The 19,437-nt window shown below is 39.7% G+C and overlaps 1 protein-coding gene across 1 annotated transcript in view; it reads right to left on the bottom strand.

The window, feature by feature from the left end:
- T265_03619 (hypothetical protein) overlaps positions 1-18,650 on the bottom strand; it is a gene marked incomplete at both ends in the record, with an annotated part of 79,669 nt that extends 61,019 nt beyond the window's left edge. The window contains one exon of the mRNA XM_009168154.1: positions 18,436-18,650. Coding sequence (XP_009166418.1) covers positions 18,436-18,521 — 86 coding nt within the window. The remainder of the gene's footprint in view (positions 1-18,435) is intronic.
- Between the last annotated feature and the right edge of the window lie 787 nt (positions 18,651-19,437).

The raw sequence follows: 19,437 nt of genomic DNA, 5'->3' as shown, positions 1-19,437 counted from the left end.
ATTACCATACAAGAAGAAAAATTTAATTGGCTGACTTGTTGTTCTTGGACGATTTATTTTACATATTTGGTACTATTGCGTTATAAGAAGCATCAGTAAAAACCAGCCAAAACCTCTTCGTGTATGGTAATGAAAAGTCTTCAACAACATGCAATTTATTGTTTGTCTGTGTGTGTGATTTTAGAGACAAACAAATATTCGCGATCATTGCGTTGAAGAAACCTTTGATTCAATGTATTTTCGGAGGTATTATCCATATCCTCTCCATGTAGATATGGTCCACCATCGCGATAATTGTTCTCGATTCTTTGAATTGGCATGGGGTTTGAGTACAAACCGTTGACCGGTGCTCTATTTGTTACCAGAAATTTACTTCTCTTCAAGACTTAAACAATTGGAAATCGTCAAATGACTGAAACATCTTATACCTAGTTAGGAACACGCAAGGCTTGTGTATTTTCAATGTTGGTGGATCTTGCAAATAGGAGCAGTCGAAGATCCACTATGAATTTTTCTACTAGGATGTTTGGTTTACGGTTGGTTCTCTCATCCAACTAACACCAGAGGTTAACACCAGACTTTTTGTGGTTGTGACTTGTCAAGCCAGATTGCTTGCAACTTCTTGCCTTGTTGTTGTTGTTGTTCTCATGCATCTGTCTAACTGGGATAGAAGGGACAGTAAAACAATACCAAATGACTTCACCACAAAAACGGTGGTTTGTTGTCACTCTGGAAAGTTGTCAGCGGATCTGCCCACAAAATCATTGCCGGACTATTCAGCTTGCCAGTCACTGGGGTCATTGTATATAATAGGAGATGGGTGAGCTCACAAACAGTTTGTTCGGACAAAAACGGCTATGGGATGAATGAAGAGACAAAAGTTATGTTAGGGATGGAACCATATACATTTTGGACAGTCTTGTTCTCTCAGTAGTAAATACTCTGGGATTCCGCTCTGAAGTGGTGACTGTACACAAGTCGTATATAAACTCCATGCTTGATGATGCACGCGAATGGTACCCGTTCACAACGCCCAGCGATTGATGAGTCCATATCTCAGTGGGGCTGTTTGCAGTCATTTGTTCAGTGTACGTGGTTTTCCACCAGATATTCGGATAAGCTTTTAGAAAAATTATGTTGTATGAGGAGGGTTATGTCTCGACTAAAGAAAATACCCGATATTTCAGAGAGGTTTAGTAAGCGATCAGTTGATTTATTTGTCCGTTTAGACTGTTTTCGGGGATACAAAAATAAACTTTCGGAGTACCTAAGGACTTCGCGTTAGGCGAACAACTAATGGCGTTCCCGTTGCATCTTGGGGTGGTTATTGATAGTTTAGCTGAAGCGGGTCAAACTGTCACTAAGGTTTAAACATGTGTTTAAAATAGTGAGGTACTTTTGTTTTGTTCCTCTTGGAAAATGGCGCTGAAGAATTCGTTTGTTGGAAATGTCTTCCAGATTTTCGTGCACTGTGATACGGGCACCTATTTTACGTGGTTCAGTCGAGGGTATTTGTACTCTGGTCTCTGTTACTTCCACTAATAGTTATACTTTCGTTTAATTTTGGACAGCATGATCGCAAACATACATAATTTAGGCCGTAGATATGGAAAAATGTCCAGAAGAACTTNCAGCATGATCGCGAACATACATAATTTAGGCCGTAGATATGGAAAAATGCCCAGAAGAACTTTAGAAGAGTGTCATAAAAGAAACGATGCTGAGAAATGAAGTAGGCGGTTATAAACATTTTCTACTGGATTAAGTAGTCACAAAACTATGCCGGTGATCTATTCCCCTGAGCAGTTTATTATTGTCCATCATTTGTGAAATCCGTGTTAATAAAGTTTTTATATCCAGATGTATTTTAAACGACCAGGTATGTACTGAAAAACAACCTAATCCTTAAAGTTATAATAAGAAACGTTGTGTTCCGATGAGTTAGCAGAATACCCTTTTTATTATAAGTGTAATACATCCGATCAATTTACAGTTGCTGAATTTTCAGTAACCTTATGGGCAGTACATTACAAAATCTACACGCATCGCGATATCTCGAATATCGTGGCGACTGAGAAATGAGGCGGCTTGGTGTAGCACATTCAGTTGCCTGGAATCATCACAAATGGGGAGTTCATCTGGGTTCCAGTTGAGTATCTCGAAAAACCAAATTAGTTTTCAAATGAGTGTATTTCGGTAACTCTTTCTGACATTCGTCAACACACTTGTTTTCAGACATAATTTACCATGTTCCACGTGCTGTTAATAAATAATTCGCAAGCTGGTGAACTTTGTTTTGAATCTATTTTTTTACTCACGACTAATCTCTGTGCGCTCATTTTCATTCTCGTGGTTGTGTTAAATTACTGGTTTGTTTGATCAGAGAAAATTATTTCCTGTTACTGTTGAACGTTAAAATGGCCAAATTTTTTACCATTAGTTAGGAGACTGAGGTCAGCTCTTCAACAAGCATAGCAAGTGGCTTGCAAGCCTTTCATCACTAGTCAGGCAGACATTATCAAAGCGTTCACAAGAGGTACGAGTAGTTTGCTAGGTGATCCAAGAGACTCGCTTGACATTTGTTCATAATACTGTAATCAGTCATGATCAACAACGCCGGAACAAGTAAATACACTTCTGTACAATAATTTTCAACGTTTGTTCAATTAACTTAGGTTGTGAGGAAGTTAGTCTTGATGTATTTAATTTATTTTCCCTTAAACAGATTAGATTGATTTAGACCATTTTTAGTCCTGGATTTGTGATATTGCCATCTGCTGTTCCAGTAGCAACCTAAAAGAACTCGTAGTTATGTCAGACATCTCTGGTGGAATTTTAGTTGCCTACACCAAAAGCGATTGAAAGGTAAATCTTGGCATGTCCTCAATAACCCATTTAGTTGATTTTAGAGTTCATCAACAAACGTTGCTGTAGAAATCAGACCAGAAACTACTGGCTTATATGTTAGAATCTGCAAGTATAAATGCCTTTCCTTTATCATGGATGAGTGGTTTGAATATCACCACCCATTGATTACACTCCATGGTACAATCCTCATCAGCTTCGCCGGTGTAGACGGGCCACATCGCAATCTAGTTACATTTTCAGTAGTCCTCTGAGGGGCTCATGATGAAGCATAATGCATGACCACTGAATTTTAACGATATTTGGCGTATCATCCAATCCTAGATTTCGTGCAGCTTCTGCAGCCTTGTTTGGCTTGACTGTAGCAGGTTAGATTTGCGGATTATACGTGCTCTTGGCCATTTGGGTGATAGGACTTGTTTGGATGATTTTTCACCCTGAAGCATTGTACAGTAAACTTCGAGAGCCAAGAATTTTCCGAGGTGTGTCTGTTGACCTGTACTGTACTTGCACGCCTTTTCAGCCTTGGGCAACGCCCTACTTAACTTACGATGCTCATTCATACTGGGTAGTATGGCAGACAGGTTTCCGCTGTCGTCCGTTGGGCTACAGACCACTACCATACCAACTCGCGGATATGTGTCTGTTCAGGGTGATATCCATTAGAGGACCGGTTTTAAGCACTGATTTAATCTACGCTAACATCGGTAGACAACGCCCGTACGGGCCGCACTTCACTAAGTAAGTTAATCAATGCAGCTTGGAGTGGAACAACACCAATCGGAAAAGAACGCAAACATCAGGCGAAGCCTGCATTTAGTAATTGATCCACACACCCGTTTCTGAGCTACTGGTTCTCATGAATTTCACTTGGAAGAAACACTCGAGACCGTTGAACAATTTGTGGCGATAAATATTGCGCGTTTTGCGACATCTGGACTTGATGGCGGTCTCAACCCGGGAAAAAGAGGCAAGAGGAAAACAACTTAAACACAATCCAACGTTGAAGCTGACGCACTGTGTGGATAACTTTTGAAGGAATCCCTTTGAGACTATTGTTAAGAAAAATGGCCATAATATAACGTGCTCCCATTTGCATTAATTTGCTGTTCAACTTATGATTACAAGATTGCCTCGTATGTCTGAAACTCACAGGGCCAAGCATTGTCGGAACAATCGACCATTGCACTTAAACCTCCCAGTGATTTATGATGCCAGAAATTCTATTTCGTAGAAAACCTCTTGTTGCCTGCTACAGAGTCTAAAGCAACATATGGTAACCTGCGAAGATTTAGTGGGTGAATTACATTCGGGCTTGAAGCGCGTTATCTTTAAGTGGTTGAGATCATTGGCATTAAACTCATCTGCGTTCTTCAATGGTGTATTCTAGATAAACAGAACTTTATTCGTTGACACCACACGAAAATGGTCAGGGTCATATGTTGCACAAGAGGCTGTGGTAAAATAAACACGATTTCCGGGGAGGAACGCAATTTTCTTCAGTAACGCTGCCCCGGAAATGCTTCAAGGACAGAACAGCTAACAAGAACTTTGTGGCAACTTCAGACTTTCGTTTCGGACGAAATATGCAGATGAATCAAATCCTACGGACGTACAGCACCCAAAACTAGGGGCATGTCAAATGTGCTCTAACAACTGTGTCCGTTGTGTCTCACCCTACATACGCCAAAATCTAGGTCCTAATATTTTAACCAGTCCATAATTTGTGCACAACGTAGACGTTTCCTTCCAATGCCAGTCTCCTTCATAAATTGCTTAATTGATATTGTGATTTTATAGGATATCCCTAGGATTTCATTGCTCAGCCCGGTGGAATTTATCTCTAAATGTTAGTAGTGTGAAGAGATTTTGGAGTCTAAATGGAAAATTCATTCCTAAAGTAAAGCCAATCAATGCTGAAAAGCCAATATGCACTGTGCAGTTGTTAGGTTATCGTCGAGAACTTCAATCAGTGTGCATCTCTGGGAAATTCATGGAGTTTCGGACCCGCGATCTGCCAGCTAGTATGTTGAACGCATAGCCATTCGGCTGCATTTGGCTACACTCGCGGCTACGTAATCTACGACTATGCGGGCTGAAGTGACTAATTCATGTGCCATCCACCTGCTACGTCAAAGTTGATAATGGTGACAGCCATAACGTTTGAAATAGATAATACATGTCACCAGTGACACATACGTTAAGTAATACCATCTACATTCTTTTCCGCGTTTACACTAGTGAACACAAGGCAGTTCTAATCAAGTCTAAGGCTACCGATAGAAAGACCTGAAAAACAACTGAATTCGCCGTGTACTTGGACAGACGATGAGGTTGTGTGATAAAAAGATCATAAGTTGTAAACACAACTCCATTGAGCCAGATCACTTCATGTAAATTTGCGAGCACTGATAAGTAGCAAGTTATCTAGTTAGCATATCCAAAGGACCGTGTCTAATATATGTGGAAAGATACATGAAATCAGGTGACCGGGTGAAAGTACGGAAGTTACACATTGTTCGTGGTTATTTTTGAACTTGGTGGCCACATCTCCATGAATCCAACGGCTGTGTATGATACGTTTTGCTTACCTGTCCATCGATAATTGTTTGGCCAACCGAGGCCAAACTGGAATCTGCCCACAGTCTTTTGGAACTCCAATAAGAACTACTATGTACACTTGCTCATCAATTTTTGAGACAGTTCAAAGTTTCTATCTTCTAGGTCAAACATACTGTGGTTAGCACGGATTAAGGAAATGAGATTTTATTTGTATGATTTCGGTCTGTCATGTTTAGGAAAGTACTACAGGAATTTAAAACGAAACAAAGTCACTTTTAATTGGTTGTGCCAGGTTTGTGTTTGAAACACTAAAAGAAAAACTTGTGAGCAGGCTGAGCATGGTCATGAATATTGGGCGACACTAATGTGTGTGTTTTCCTTAAAAGTCATTTCCTGATGTTATGCACACTCGCGTTTCAAACCGAGGTGCGCCATTTTCACTAACTTTAAATGTGACCAAAGTTAACGTCATTCACGTCTATTCATGGCAAAAACATTAACTCACACATCCCTTCGGCCCCCTAAATGCTATATTACCTGTATGCTTAGAAGAAACCTTTAAAACTCGTTGAGTCATTCCAGTCACTAAAACTGTCAAACTTAGTTCGTACTTGAACAGTGTTCATAATCTGAGCTGACGAGACCTAGGCACAATTCTCGATCATGAAAACATCAGTGGACTGCTGACCCTATAAAATGCATCACATCAAAAAGCAAATGCTTGGACGCGTTGCATGCCAGGCTCAGTAAATAAGCAATTGGACTTTCGCACAACACAAATACGAGGATACAATGTGTCGCGCCACCACAACCTCATTTACAAGGGAATGAATGACTCCGCGTTTCCTACTGTGTTCTTTTTCAATAAACACGTGGCCTCCGGAACAAGGAAATAGCATTCGCTTGTGACAAAACACGGTGCGATCTCAACTGTTCATCAAATGAAGCAGGTGGCGTTATATGCTGTTCTTAATGTCATGGGGATAATCATGACAAAAAATGACGATAGAATTTTGGTACACATGTTGAACAGTTTGAGTGAATGTAAAAAAATATAGGATACGTTTTCATCATCTTAAAATGCAATATTGCGATGATGATTTCACCTGTCGAAGAAAGTGAAAATCAAAGAGATCTGGAGGAACCTTTGGCCTATCTGGGGGTTTTACTTTTGATGATGTAACTTTTCCGCTTTCCGTACTAAAAGGCTCATCATTATTCTGTGGCTATTTACTCTTTTGTGGCTTTACTTCCGCCAGGCAGCAAAGGGATAATAGAGAAGAATTTGCCAAAAGTACATCCAAGTTATACACAGATAATCTGACTACCCATAGCCAGATTCAACTCCACTGCCCCTGACGAACGAATTGGCAGTTACTGGAACATGGACTTGTTTCACAAGACTTCAGTGCATAAGAGGTCTTTCGTTCCTATCGGCACTAATAAGGACAGGTGACGGATCGTTTTCGCATGTGAGTCTCTTGCCACGCTCTCTCTCTCTTTGCCCAGCCGACGAGTCCCAACAAGAATAGTATTTTGCTATCAAAGAATTGTCTCTGGATCCCACCGTATTACCACAAGAAACACAGGGTAGAATATTAATTTTATGGATTTTTACTTATTTGAGTGCTCATGTGCATCAATTAGGCCTCAGCCTACCCGCGGCTGTTTAGATTAAGAGTGACACTTTGAGATTTTCAGATGTGCAACCAAGCCAGTAGGTAGAAACCGGTATCAAAATTAAACAGAATAGTTCAGTGGTAACATCCTTCGGTGCAGAGTTAATACGGAGCTCGACGGCACTTGGAAACCAGGGGTAAACGGTCTGATTTGTCTGTTTTGTTTGCAGTACACTTTCTTTGTGTCTAGATACTCGATATCTTAAGAGTAATTCACCCGTTACTTTCCACCATAATATGTAGTTCTTTAAGCCAGGGAAATCAAAACATCATATGTAACACTCTGATGTCCTGTGTGCTTCCATGCGTTTTGCTTGTGACGCAACAAATTTCTTTGACTTTTCTCCGTTATACCTTATGATATACGCTACTGCTTCTCAGAATATGTCCGAAGTTCCTGAAGATTCTTGTGTAAGACAGAATAATCGTCTGTCTTGTCAAGCCAGGTGACCTTGAGATTCACCTCGTCCGATGGTGAATTCAGTTGTTTCCTGATGGAAAACGTCTAATGTGCGAGTGTGCCATCGCATTGAACTCACAGCTGTCGGTGTATCTGCTTGGATATTTTACGGTTGTTGTTAAATCTTCCACAATTGTTTTGGAGCTGAGTGGGTGTATTAATGCAGGTGCGCCAGTTGTTGGTATCACTCACTAGGACGAATAGGCACAGTGGAATCCATTTCCATTCGGATCTGCGGGTTTTCAAAAATTTCTGGGTTTTATTTTAATGCCGTTAGGCAGCCTTAGTGGTTTGACCGCATGAGTTGACCCAAAACGTCCATGTTCCATTCGATTTTGGACGCCTCAGGGTCAATGGTATGACAATACGTGAGTTTGAGGGAGATCTAAAGTGATTAACCGGTCAAAACAGGTTGAATAACTGGACGTCAACAAATAGCAGATTAACCATCGGTGTTTTGCACCGATTGGAATGTGGTTTTTACGTGCAGACTGTAGACAAAAACCCAAGAGAATAAGACTTGAGCACGCATAGGTTTTATGAAATCAGCTAGTTGGTTTGGTCATGATGGCATAACCATGGCCACTAAGTTCAGTACATTTACACCAACCAGTAATTTCTCTGTGCTTCGTTTGGCCATAACACCTTCTCTTGAGAACTGTATTTTTTTACATATATACAGACATGTATAAATGTCTTATTAAAAAACTAGAAACTATAGTAAGAGTGAGTTCGGCTAGCGGACATCGGGTAGATTGTGTTCCGTGATTACAATGGCTAGCTAAAATCCTTTTATGGTAGGAACGTCACGTGGTGGAAAAGTGACGTAGCAAATTCATAATGGTTGTTTGGCAAATGGGAATATGACTTGCGCGCTTCCGAAAAAGGACAGTTGCTGCACTTCCATTTGATAACAACCCTTGTAAATCTAATTATTCTTTTCCGTCAAAATCCATGGTGATTCGGTTTGTTTTCGGTGACCGTACTTCCTGCTTTATGTAATCATGATCAGCCTGTCAAGGTTGCATTTAGAAGTACATTTTCCGTCCCGGTTGATAATGTAACCTCCAATCATCAAAAACCGTTGTTGTTTAGTTGGAATACTTGCTCCCGCTACAGCTAGTACCGTTTTAAACTCTTTCCATAGAGCATATAACTGCACCACTCATGATGTGGTAAAGTAATAGTACGGATTACATTGTGTTAGGACTCCTACAAAGTATTTAGCGGATAGTTACGCGGATATAACGGAGGAAGAACTGCAGCACAAAAGTGGTGACGAGAAGCTCAGTTGTTACCAAAAGTCTGTACAGCCGTTTTCTTGACTTTGAGATCTTCATGTAACTTTGTTAGATATGAGAAATGTTATTATTATCATCTTTGGCGCATTTGTATTCTTGTAACGCTCCAAAAAACATGTAGGATTATATAAGATCCTTATTTGAATGGGAAATTTTTTCTCAGATTCGAAGAAAAGAGTAAAAGTTGACTGATTTCTAGAGAACCTCAAATCACGCCACCTAGATCCTCTTACCCTACCTGTAATTCAGAAAGTTTTTCTCCCACATGTAACCCTTCCTTTAATATCATCGTCAAGCCCAGGGAAGCCATGTTGAATAGATTATTGTTTGTGCACCACGTTTGTACCAATATGCTTGCAAATGCATTGGCTGAAAAATTTATCCATTTTAAGAGGCGCACATTTTCAGCCACTGTGTAATTGTGACACTTAGCTCTTGCGTGATTTCGAGTTTTGCAGCATGTCATATGAGAGAACCATTATCCCTGTTTGATTTACTGATATCAGGCTATCCTACTTTGGAGTTATGTAGGGTTTCTTCAGCTAGTTGCCACCTGAAAAATCTCATCACGCAGAGATATGCCAGTTTATTTGGATGTTCTAATCGCCGATTGTTGATAATTTTACCTAAAGATGCTTGGTACGCGCTATCGAATGATGCAGCTGTTTACCCCAGGATAAACTGACTAGAGATTAAAACAAACCAGCTTGTTTGGACTCATGAACTTCAAATTCATAATGAGGAAATAAAGACTAACCAAGAAATGACGAAAAGTGATTTTTGGATGTTTGGTACCTGATTGCTGTTCAGGCTAATTTTTCAAGAACTCTCGGAAACATTGTGTGAGCAATAATGTCAACATTGTTGGGGCCCAAAAAATTTGGTAGCTGACCATCATTTGGATTAATGGGGTGAGATTTGCGGGATGGGTCACATGTCTAGTTGGTTAAGATTTTCCGGTCACCAAAATGGGAGCCAACCGCTGTGCACTGGCCAAGGAATTCACATGTGAGCTCACACAGACAAGATAGCCTAAAATTCCGAGATGCTATCATACCCTTCCTTTATATCAAATGTAAAACCATCCGGGAATATATAATAAATGATAACTATTAACTAACAACCATCTGCGTAAGAGAACACGTTCTATGTATCACAATTTAACTGTTCAAATCAGCCTGTTGTTGGCTCGGCTGAGAAATATAGGTAAATGCCAAAGGAGTGCCAAGTGTACACAAAACTTTTAGCCAATAAATGCTGGTGTAAAGTTTCTAAAGCTAATGATAAATACTCTGGTTGGATTCATGATTTTGTAACTCTTATTTTCTCAGAAAACAATTTATCAAATATACTCTACCACTATTTGCAGATGAGTTGATTATACAAGATTGAATCCCATCAAAACTAAAGATACGTAATTGCAGAGAATTAGTGCATATAGATATCAAAATTTAGCAAAGTCGATTAAACACCGGGCAAGATAATAGAAGTAGAACCTAGCGAATATACACTCATTTGCAAACTAATTTGGTTTTTCGAGAGACTCCCCTGGAACCCAGTGGAATCTCTCGTTTGTGATGTTCTCAGGCAACTGAATGTGCCTAAGAATGCCTGAGAACATCACAAACGAGTGATTCAACTGGGTTTTAGGGGAGTCGCTTGAAAAACATAAATAGTTCGCAAATGAGTGTATATTCGCTAATTTCGTGCAATTTGGTTTCAAGCATAACATAAGGTTGACGAAGACCCGGAGACTGCGCCTACCTGATGAGCTCCAAAAAGGGTGAAACCGGTCGTGGACTGTCGATGGATTTTCAGCAACCTCTTCAGTAGTACATTACAAAGACATAGGAGTAGAACTTGTCTTTCAAAACCCAGAAGAAATCAAAGCCCTTACATACGAGTTGCAAACGATAGCCTAACCGGTAAAATAGCATTGAAATTTATTTCAGGCATCCTGAGAGCCAGGACTTTTGATATTTTTGACGTATTAATTATCCAATATAATAACAATATCAGAAGTCTGAGAAAGGTTTTTATTTAAGTTCATAGTTATTCTATCAGCAAGACCAGATTTGAGAAATCGAGAAGCAAAAGCACTTTACTGTGAAAGATTTAAACGTGCCAAAACGCAGTCGACTTTACACAGTCCTGACAGTTTACCCTTATAAGGGTTTCTTGATAGTGTCCTCTACTCAAGGAGACCAAAAAATGAGTATTTTGTTAAAACTAGGCTGAATTACAAGAATCATATTTGTTATACTTTATATTGATCAATCACGGTGTTGCCTACTTTTGATTAGTGAAACTTAAAAATCTCCTAAACCATTGATTTGATTTTAAGCTGCTGGAATAAACGATTAGAAAGTGACGAGTCAATGGACGTGCTCGTCTACGTAATATTTCACTTATGAGGGACACAGACAAAAAAGTCTCGTCAAATTTTGAACAACTAATTCAACATTCCATGTTGTCCTTTTACGGGGGCAACACTTTGGAAAACTTTCCTAACAATGCCGATTTCGAACCTAATTAAATTAATGAAGTTTGAAATATTGCTCCGACAACAAAGGCCAAGAGTTTGTTTTGTATTTGCTATAAGTGGCTTTAATCAACTTTCCCGCAATATCCTTGAGAAAGGGAAGTATAGTAGAAAGTCGCAAGAAGCATGCTCTTTCGTTCTCAGTTGATAAATTACCGGATGGAAAAGCTTACACAGTTGAATAATAAATGACTGTTGCCTTTAGTACTAGCCTTTTTTTAGCGGAAACATCCCTCGTGCTTCTTTTTACCGTCCGTTTGGTAAATCCGTCTTTGGAAAATTGTACAAAGTCATTTGCACAGATAGTGCTTACAAAATATTTTCTCTCATATCGGGCAAGCATTTAGCCGCAAATATTGTTTTAGAAAATGCCATCGCGCGTACGGTTTTAGTTGCACAACTTACACCGTAGGAACGACTGAGATTTTTCTAGAATACGTATTGTATGTGTAATAAGAAGAAAAAGAGGTTATCAACATCAAGGACAGGTGGCTCAACAGAAGTATCTGATCACAAGCAGTGATGCAACTCATTGTTCATCATGTTTAATATGGAACAGAAAAAACGAAAGACACGCATATAACGATAATTCATCATGTACTTTACCGCGGAGCAAGCATAAACAACCTTCGTTTAGGATATGGTCGAACTGAGATCTGCAGTGTGCTGGAGTTCAGGGGAGATCAAAATAAATCTGGGGTCTCTAGAAATTGTGCAATGAAAAAACAAAAAGATCAAGGAAAATAGAGATGAAAAGCAAGGAGTAAAAGATCTTCGGATGGATTAGTATGATATTTCTGAAAAGTTATTCTCTGTTTCTACGAATAGCAGTCACTTTTAGGAAGCTCGAGTGGCTTGAGTCACCACGCACTCAAAAGTACTATTCGATCTAAACAACTGAATTCTCCAACAGAATCTCGTATGTTCAAGCAGTTTTCTGCTTCCATAACAAACTTTGTAATGATATTCATTTAGCTCATGCAAATTCAAACAAGTGTTAGAAAAAATCGAAAAACAATTATGATCTACGCAGTGAAAAAGCGTTTGTTCTGAGGCTTCGCACGGCTTTGCACAGTACGAAGTTTTCCATACAGATGCTACGCCTGTGTTAAAGTGTTTAAAGTATATGCAATTGCTTTTGAAGGCACAAATCGATTAGTTCAACGCTTATTTCAGGGTCTGGAGCGTTAATTTCTCACTAGGAGTTGTTAAAAAAGTAGCACAAACACGGCAAGTTTTTCTGGCACCAAATAGAGGGTCATTATAATCAGTCTGCCTTGATGACATCGTCAATGATGGCACAAATACTTGTGCTAATGAAGACCAGATACATAATATCCCCGCAGAAGATGGAGAAAATGCACTCGCGGCTCAGGTAACTCAACAGATATCATTATGCGCTTGTATTCATGCAACTGGCATTTATCCTCAGGGTCATCTGTCGGCTCATCTTGATATTTTTTCCCGTTTTTTTGTTCGATTTGGCCCTGTGAGTTGAGACTAACATTACGGAAAAAACCTAGCTGATTTTACTTTATATAGTTGGCTATCCTGGAGATAACACGCTATATTAGAACGGACGTTAATGAACTCACAGGATGGCTTCGATCTTTTTAATTCTAGTTATTAAATCATACATTAGAGCTGGCAGTTTTCTGATAAAGCCATAAAGTTATAGAAACGCCCCCATTAAACCGCACTCAGTGTCCACAAATACCACCGTGGTAAAGCTAGGACAAATCTGCTACTTTTTGGTGACAGATGGGATGGTAACCTAGATAGTCGTTTGCACAGTTCTGTTGTGAATACTTTCAGCTGCTCAATCTTCCAAGTTCAGCAGGTACTTGCGTCAACGTCTGCACAACAGTATTTTGTTTTGATACAGCATCAATGCAAAACAGTATTTTTTTTTGATACAGCATCAATAAAATGACGTTTCATTATTTTGGGTTATAATAGCCTTCAAGCCGTAAATTCCGTAAACGCACCAAGAAGACACATTAGACTATCTAGTGTGGTGGCCTGGTATTAGGATCATGGGCGAAATTCCAAATTTCTAACTTCAATGATCATGTTTCGACAAACCAGAGGCCAAGTCCAGTTCATATTATTTAATATCAAGATCTAATTCAAAAATAGCAACTTTCGTGATTTTAAACGACAATTTTATCTAATTTGGATGCGCGTGAAAAATAGCACGCCTGGTACTGATTTTATGCTAAACTGGACAAATTCGTGTTCTTAACTCTATATATAACACATAGGCGCGATTACCATTAATTTGCATAGACAGCACAAAGTTCTGTGTCCAGCTAAGAAAAGAGAGCTGTTGTGCACTGAATAAACTAATGATTGTCTGCCTAATTCAATATATAACATATTCCTTAAGAAAGGAACACCAATATATAAAATCATTTGCATGCGAACACTTTCAAGTGTTGATTGGGTCGTGCATCAGTGACAAACGTCTTTCTAGTAAAGGCCAATTTCCACGGAAATTCTTTTTTTACAGGCTCTACATTGTGGTTTTCTGAGAGAACGAAGCTTTAAAAGACATCTTTGGTGCTTGGTCTGTTCAAGCTTTTTGCACAGTGCAACAGCGCATCAGGCAAAGTTGTTTCTCTCGACGACCCACTTGCTTGGACCCCTGGATACCCTGTTTTGACACACGGTCTCTTCTAAGCAACACAACATTCTGACGGCCTTTAATACAACTATTCTCCTATGGGTGTTCTTCACAGGTGCGATCCTGTAGCAGTTGAATGGAGATAAGAAGTGTGCAAACAGAAGCCCAGTTACCTGAAAGGAGAAATCTTACCTTCATACCATTGGTCAGAAAATACACGAAAACCTAGCACACAACGTTTATATCCTGATATTGGTTGGCAAGAGGTTTGTCCCTCTGCAGGGAGATCTCTTTGGGCGCTCGCAATGTTTTCCTTGTGAAATGTGATTTCAACTAGAATCTCAGAGGACTTCAGTGTAGTGATTGTAGGTGGGGAGAATCTTTTCGGAAGGGAATGTACCTAACTCAAGCGTAATCATGCCACATCTCATCGCAACCTGTTGTATGGCAGACGACAAATATAACTTCCAAAACAAGCAGAGCGATACACCTAAATAAAGTAACCAGACACAACCTAGGAATACGCCCCCTAAAACTTCACATTTAGAAGAACATTGTGCTAATCCGTAACGTACAATAACTTGCGATCAATTCTTTTTGAAATATCTGTAACAGCTCAGCATAATTCATTTCAACTTTTGATCAACTGACCCACACATCCCTACCATAATTTTTTTCGCATGTAAACGCACAAATGTGCAATATAATGTAAGCACTTGCAACCTAGTGTCGTATGAGTTTGCGGTGTTTTATCATGAGATTCAATAAAAGGATGAGGCATTATCCTTTGACTTCCTCCCGGCGATTACTCAAGTCATATAAAATTGTTTATTATGGAGTTCTTCAAACATTTTGGCAACAGAATGGCTGCAATGTGCTGCTCTATCTTCCAACTTAGCCTGGACCCAAGTTACATGACGAATCATCCTGTGGAAACTGGTTTTAGAATCATTCCCATAGAATGAAATCAACATTTCACCAATGGGAAAACCCCTGCCCAGGAAAACCATCGAAACTGAACCTGAAATACTTGTCTTACGAACTTGTTTGATAGCAAACAAAGGGTTGATTAAGCTTAATAACAACTTGACGTTTGACCAGTTCCGCGAAAACTATCAATCTCACCCGAGTTTCTAAAAAGCATTTATTAGGCTATCGATAATTGGGTTAGGCTGAAGGACATGCTTAATAAACTGACTTTATATGAAAGTGACTGATAGTGTCCCTGCCAGATGAAGACGTTATACACCGAAAATCTTTGAAAAAATTTATTGCTTGAGTGTACCATGTTCCTTTGGCGAAGGATATAAATTAATTAGTGAAATATTGCAGATGAAACCTCTGCAATATTTTCGTCTTATCCTTTGGACCATCTGCGGACGCTTGCGCCAATAGCCTCATAAGCCTTACTTTCGACACCATTTACCGGATCTACAGCTGACATCTACGAGTTAAATTCCGGGACTAAAGTTTGTTTGTATTTTGTTGCCGGAGCGAAATTAAGATGAAATATTTGAGTTGATGCACTTGCCTCGGTTGCAAGTGTCCCGAGTAATCCAACGATAGGTGTTTCCTGAATTGAGCTGGTTTATATCTGTTAAATCATGCATGTTAACCCACATCTCAAAGTGTTTGAAAGCATCCCCAAAGTGCAGTTTCAACCACAATTTACCGCCGATATGGTTTGGTTTAACATAGTAATCCGTCTTCATAAGACATAGTTTGGGAGCGTTCTAAATATTCCTTACTTTAAGTAACTGTTACATTAGTTGCCCGCCTGAAAACATAGTCGGAATGGAACATCGTTTTTTCTTCGCTCTAAGGACATACACAACACCCATGATCTCTAGATGTGCTACTGGTATTCCACAAACTATCAGAGTAATGCAAAATTGCCTACGTTTTCTTCGGAATGGACAGATTATTCCTGTGTCACTTCAGATTACCAGGACAAGCATCTGCGTTGTCATCTGTATTTGCATACGATTTCATCCCACGGTTTAGTTATTTTTTCCCTCACTTGGCAGGTTCTGGCGAAAAATGACCAGCAAACTGTCACTCCACAGTTGTACGAATGTAAACTCTTGCTTTTCTGCTTTGTGCAGTTTTATTCAAACAGTACTGTCAAACCATCGACAAGACCAACCCTCTTATCATAAAACTGCCCTGTAAAGTCCAATGGGTTGCTTCCAACCACAAAACGGTAATCAAGTACTGTGTAGTTCTATTCTGGAGTAGTTAAATTCTGCACACTTTACTCTATCTAGCGAGTCAGTTGTGGTCAGACTCAGTGATTCTCACTACTCCACTGCATTCAATATAATGAGTAGTACTTAGAATTTTCTGGAAGACCCTAAGGATTCACCGGGTTACCACCATAAAAATATATAAAAAAATAAACAACTTATCCCCTTCTTATTCGCTTCTAGCATAAATTTTCTTGAAAAGAAAGTGCATTGTAGCATCTGCGGATTGTACGGATCGCATCTTATTCAAATAAGCACAATGTGCAAACATCAATACGAAATAAACAAAATGAGTTGACTATTTTCCTTAATCAGAAGAAAGTTGGACCGGTCTCACCGACAATTAAAGTGTGTGGATGCTGTTTGTGGACTACTTACTTCATTCACCTGGAAGTTTTCTGAGATTAGAGAAATGGTTATTTGGGGCACTAAAATAGCAGTTAAATGAATAAAGATGTGAGATAAATCATAGAATTTGTCACATCTTAGTTGTAAAAGTAGACTCTGTCTCATCGTTTACTGGTGACCGGAAATGAATGTACTTATCTCGTCATCTTACAAGATTAGTAGGCTTTCTACACGTGTATAAATCTAAGCCCTGTTAAATATGATTATTTTATTAGCGTGCAAATTAATATATCACTAAGGTATCACTTTATCAGTTCTTTTGGATATTTTAGCATTCGTTTTTCGTCCTAACTTGTGTTCAATCACGGAAATCAGGCATCACAACTTATTCCCCCAGTTTTCTGTAAAAGCACACTATTTTTCTCACAAAAGGTAGATTTATTCCTTTGAAGCATCACCAGAATGACCCAAGGAAATAATATTGTGATTAATTCATTACTACCGCGAGTCAGTACTTTCAAAATCCATTAACGTAATGAAATTAGTCACACAAGCAGCGTCACAGCCCGTCATTAGTTGACTGGTTTTAGGTTGTTCCGCTGAGTCCATTTATAAAACACGAGTCATTACTCAGGTTTTGATTCTCCCGTCTTACGAGGAATAAAAAATAAGGAATCAAATTTTGGAGAGATGTAACGACATAAAGAGATCGTTCGCAAGCAATTTCAAAAGGCTAAGAAAGTGATGGACAAAAACTAAGTCTGAACACTAGATAGGTTTTCTTCTGGTACTGGCTTCAGGTGTGGCTGACACACATGAGTACGTCCACGAAAGATCTTTCAGATACGGTGGTCGAGTTGCAGCAAAATTCTGTCCCTTCACCACTTGATTTCAACCTGTATGTCTTGTGCTCTCAGATTTCGGTAGACAGTGACTGTGCCGTACGGCTGCCGCAGACAACCTTTACGATATATGCATTGCTATTCGTACTACTCCCTCCATGTTAGTAAGCACTCTGGAAAGTGGTGTTAAATTACCTAGTACCTTTGAACATATTAGTCCTACTTTATCGCTTCACTGCCAGAGAAATGCACAGTCATTTATATGCTACTAGTCCCCTGGAAGCATGGTCAAGCATGTTCACCGAGGAAGTAGAATTTGCTGCCAACCGCATCGAGATATAGGAGGCACGTGCAGTTGTTGATTCGTTGCTGTTTCCCAGGAGAAATTGAGGAGTACATCCTATATGTTTGAACATCTTGCAATTGCACACGTAAAATATCTATTGCCTTTATTACATTACCAGAATGAAACAAAGTTGTTTGCCTTGTGCATGGTCAAGCATGTTCACCGAGGAAGTAGAATTTGCTGCCAACCGCATCGAGATATAGGAGGCACGTGCAGTTGTTGATTCGTTGCTGTTTCCCAGGAGAAATTGAGGAGTACATCCTATATGTTTGAACATCTTGCAATTGCACACGTAAAATATCTATTGCCTTTATTACATTACCAGAATGAAACAAAGTTGTTTTGCCTTGTTTATCATTGAAAACCGAGGTCCATAGTCAGACAGTCATCCACTCGGCACAAATCAAGTGAAAGTTAGACTTTAAGTATCCTGTTTGGTTAAATTATGAATGTTATTTTAAAAACGATGATTCATTTAATGACCTGGTATTGGATGTACTTTCCATCCAGCAGCAAATACATACAAGACATGAGGTGCAGGATAGAGGTAGAAATAAGAAAATACAGCATGCGATGTGCAGTTCTTTGCTAAAACTTGCGCTTGCTTCGTGCACTCACCCTTTGAAACTGTCGAATTTACTCTGCAACTTCTCCTTCACGGGTACCGCAATGATTTGACCCCGAAGGGTTTGAACAGTTTCCATAATATCCTTCAGTGGATGTGTGGATGCTTTATCGCAACGCGTTCAACTCAAATCAGTCATAGGCATTCCTACGGGGAAACGATACGCCCGATCGATACAGGTATTGTCTCTATGATGTGGGAAGTGTATAAAGTTAATGGACGTCGTGTAACTGCAACAGTCTACCACCCTTAACATTAGAGTTGGCTGCTCTGTCCAGCTCTGAGCTTGAGCGCATGACCAGATTGGCTGGCGTAGCGGACCAATAGGAAAAATTATCCTCACTTGTTCAGTACTTGCAGCTGGATCGGCCTAGCTCAAGGAATCCACGTTTACCTTCTTCCCTACTTCATGTTCTTTCGAACGGAAGTTTGAAAAATCAAGACTGTGCAGCTATGTATGAGTTGCTGTGTACGCATGCGTGTGTGTGGGCGGATGGTTGTCGGGTGGACGTACTGGTTAGTGATTCTCGAGCAAGGGAACGCATTTCCGCCCGGAAAGTCAAGCACCCCTATATTATGCCAAAATAGATCTATGAACAGAACCATGTTAGTGTGTTCCGTATGGATGGCTTTGTGAATCATTCCGATAAAAATATAGACGCTCATTTCCTCTAGAGTGATGATTTCGTTTCATAGGAAAACTCCATGACAAGCGACCAGTTAGCGCTTCGCGAATTTGAAAACAAAGATGCCTGGACTGAGTGTCACGTCATCGCAAGCAACGTTGCATCTGGGAGCAGTTATTTAGGAGCGGCTTATTGTCTAGGCAGGAGCTTGGGTGTGCATCGTTAGGACTAAGTTTGCACTTTTCCTTCTATTTCGACCTTTGATACTGCAAATTGTGTTGTCTTCAGTCTGAAAGTAGGAGTTTCGGTTCGCCTTAGGTACCGTTGTTGTGTAGCGACAAATGAACAGGCACAGTATGGTTTCGGGAA

This window comes from Opisthorchis viverrini (assembly GCF_000715545.1).
Source record: "Opisthorchis viverrini unplaced genomic scaffold opera_v5_55, whole genome shotgun sequence".
In the NCBI taxonomy this organism is placed as follows: Eukaryota; Metazoa; Platyhelminthes; class Trematoda; order Opisthorchiida; family Opisthorchiidae; genus Opisthorchis; species Opisthorchis viverrini.
The sequence above is the reverse complement of the archived record's forward strand: the minus strand, read 5'-3'. Positions and strand labels throughout refer to the sequence as shown.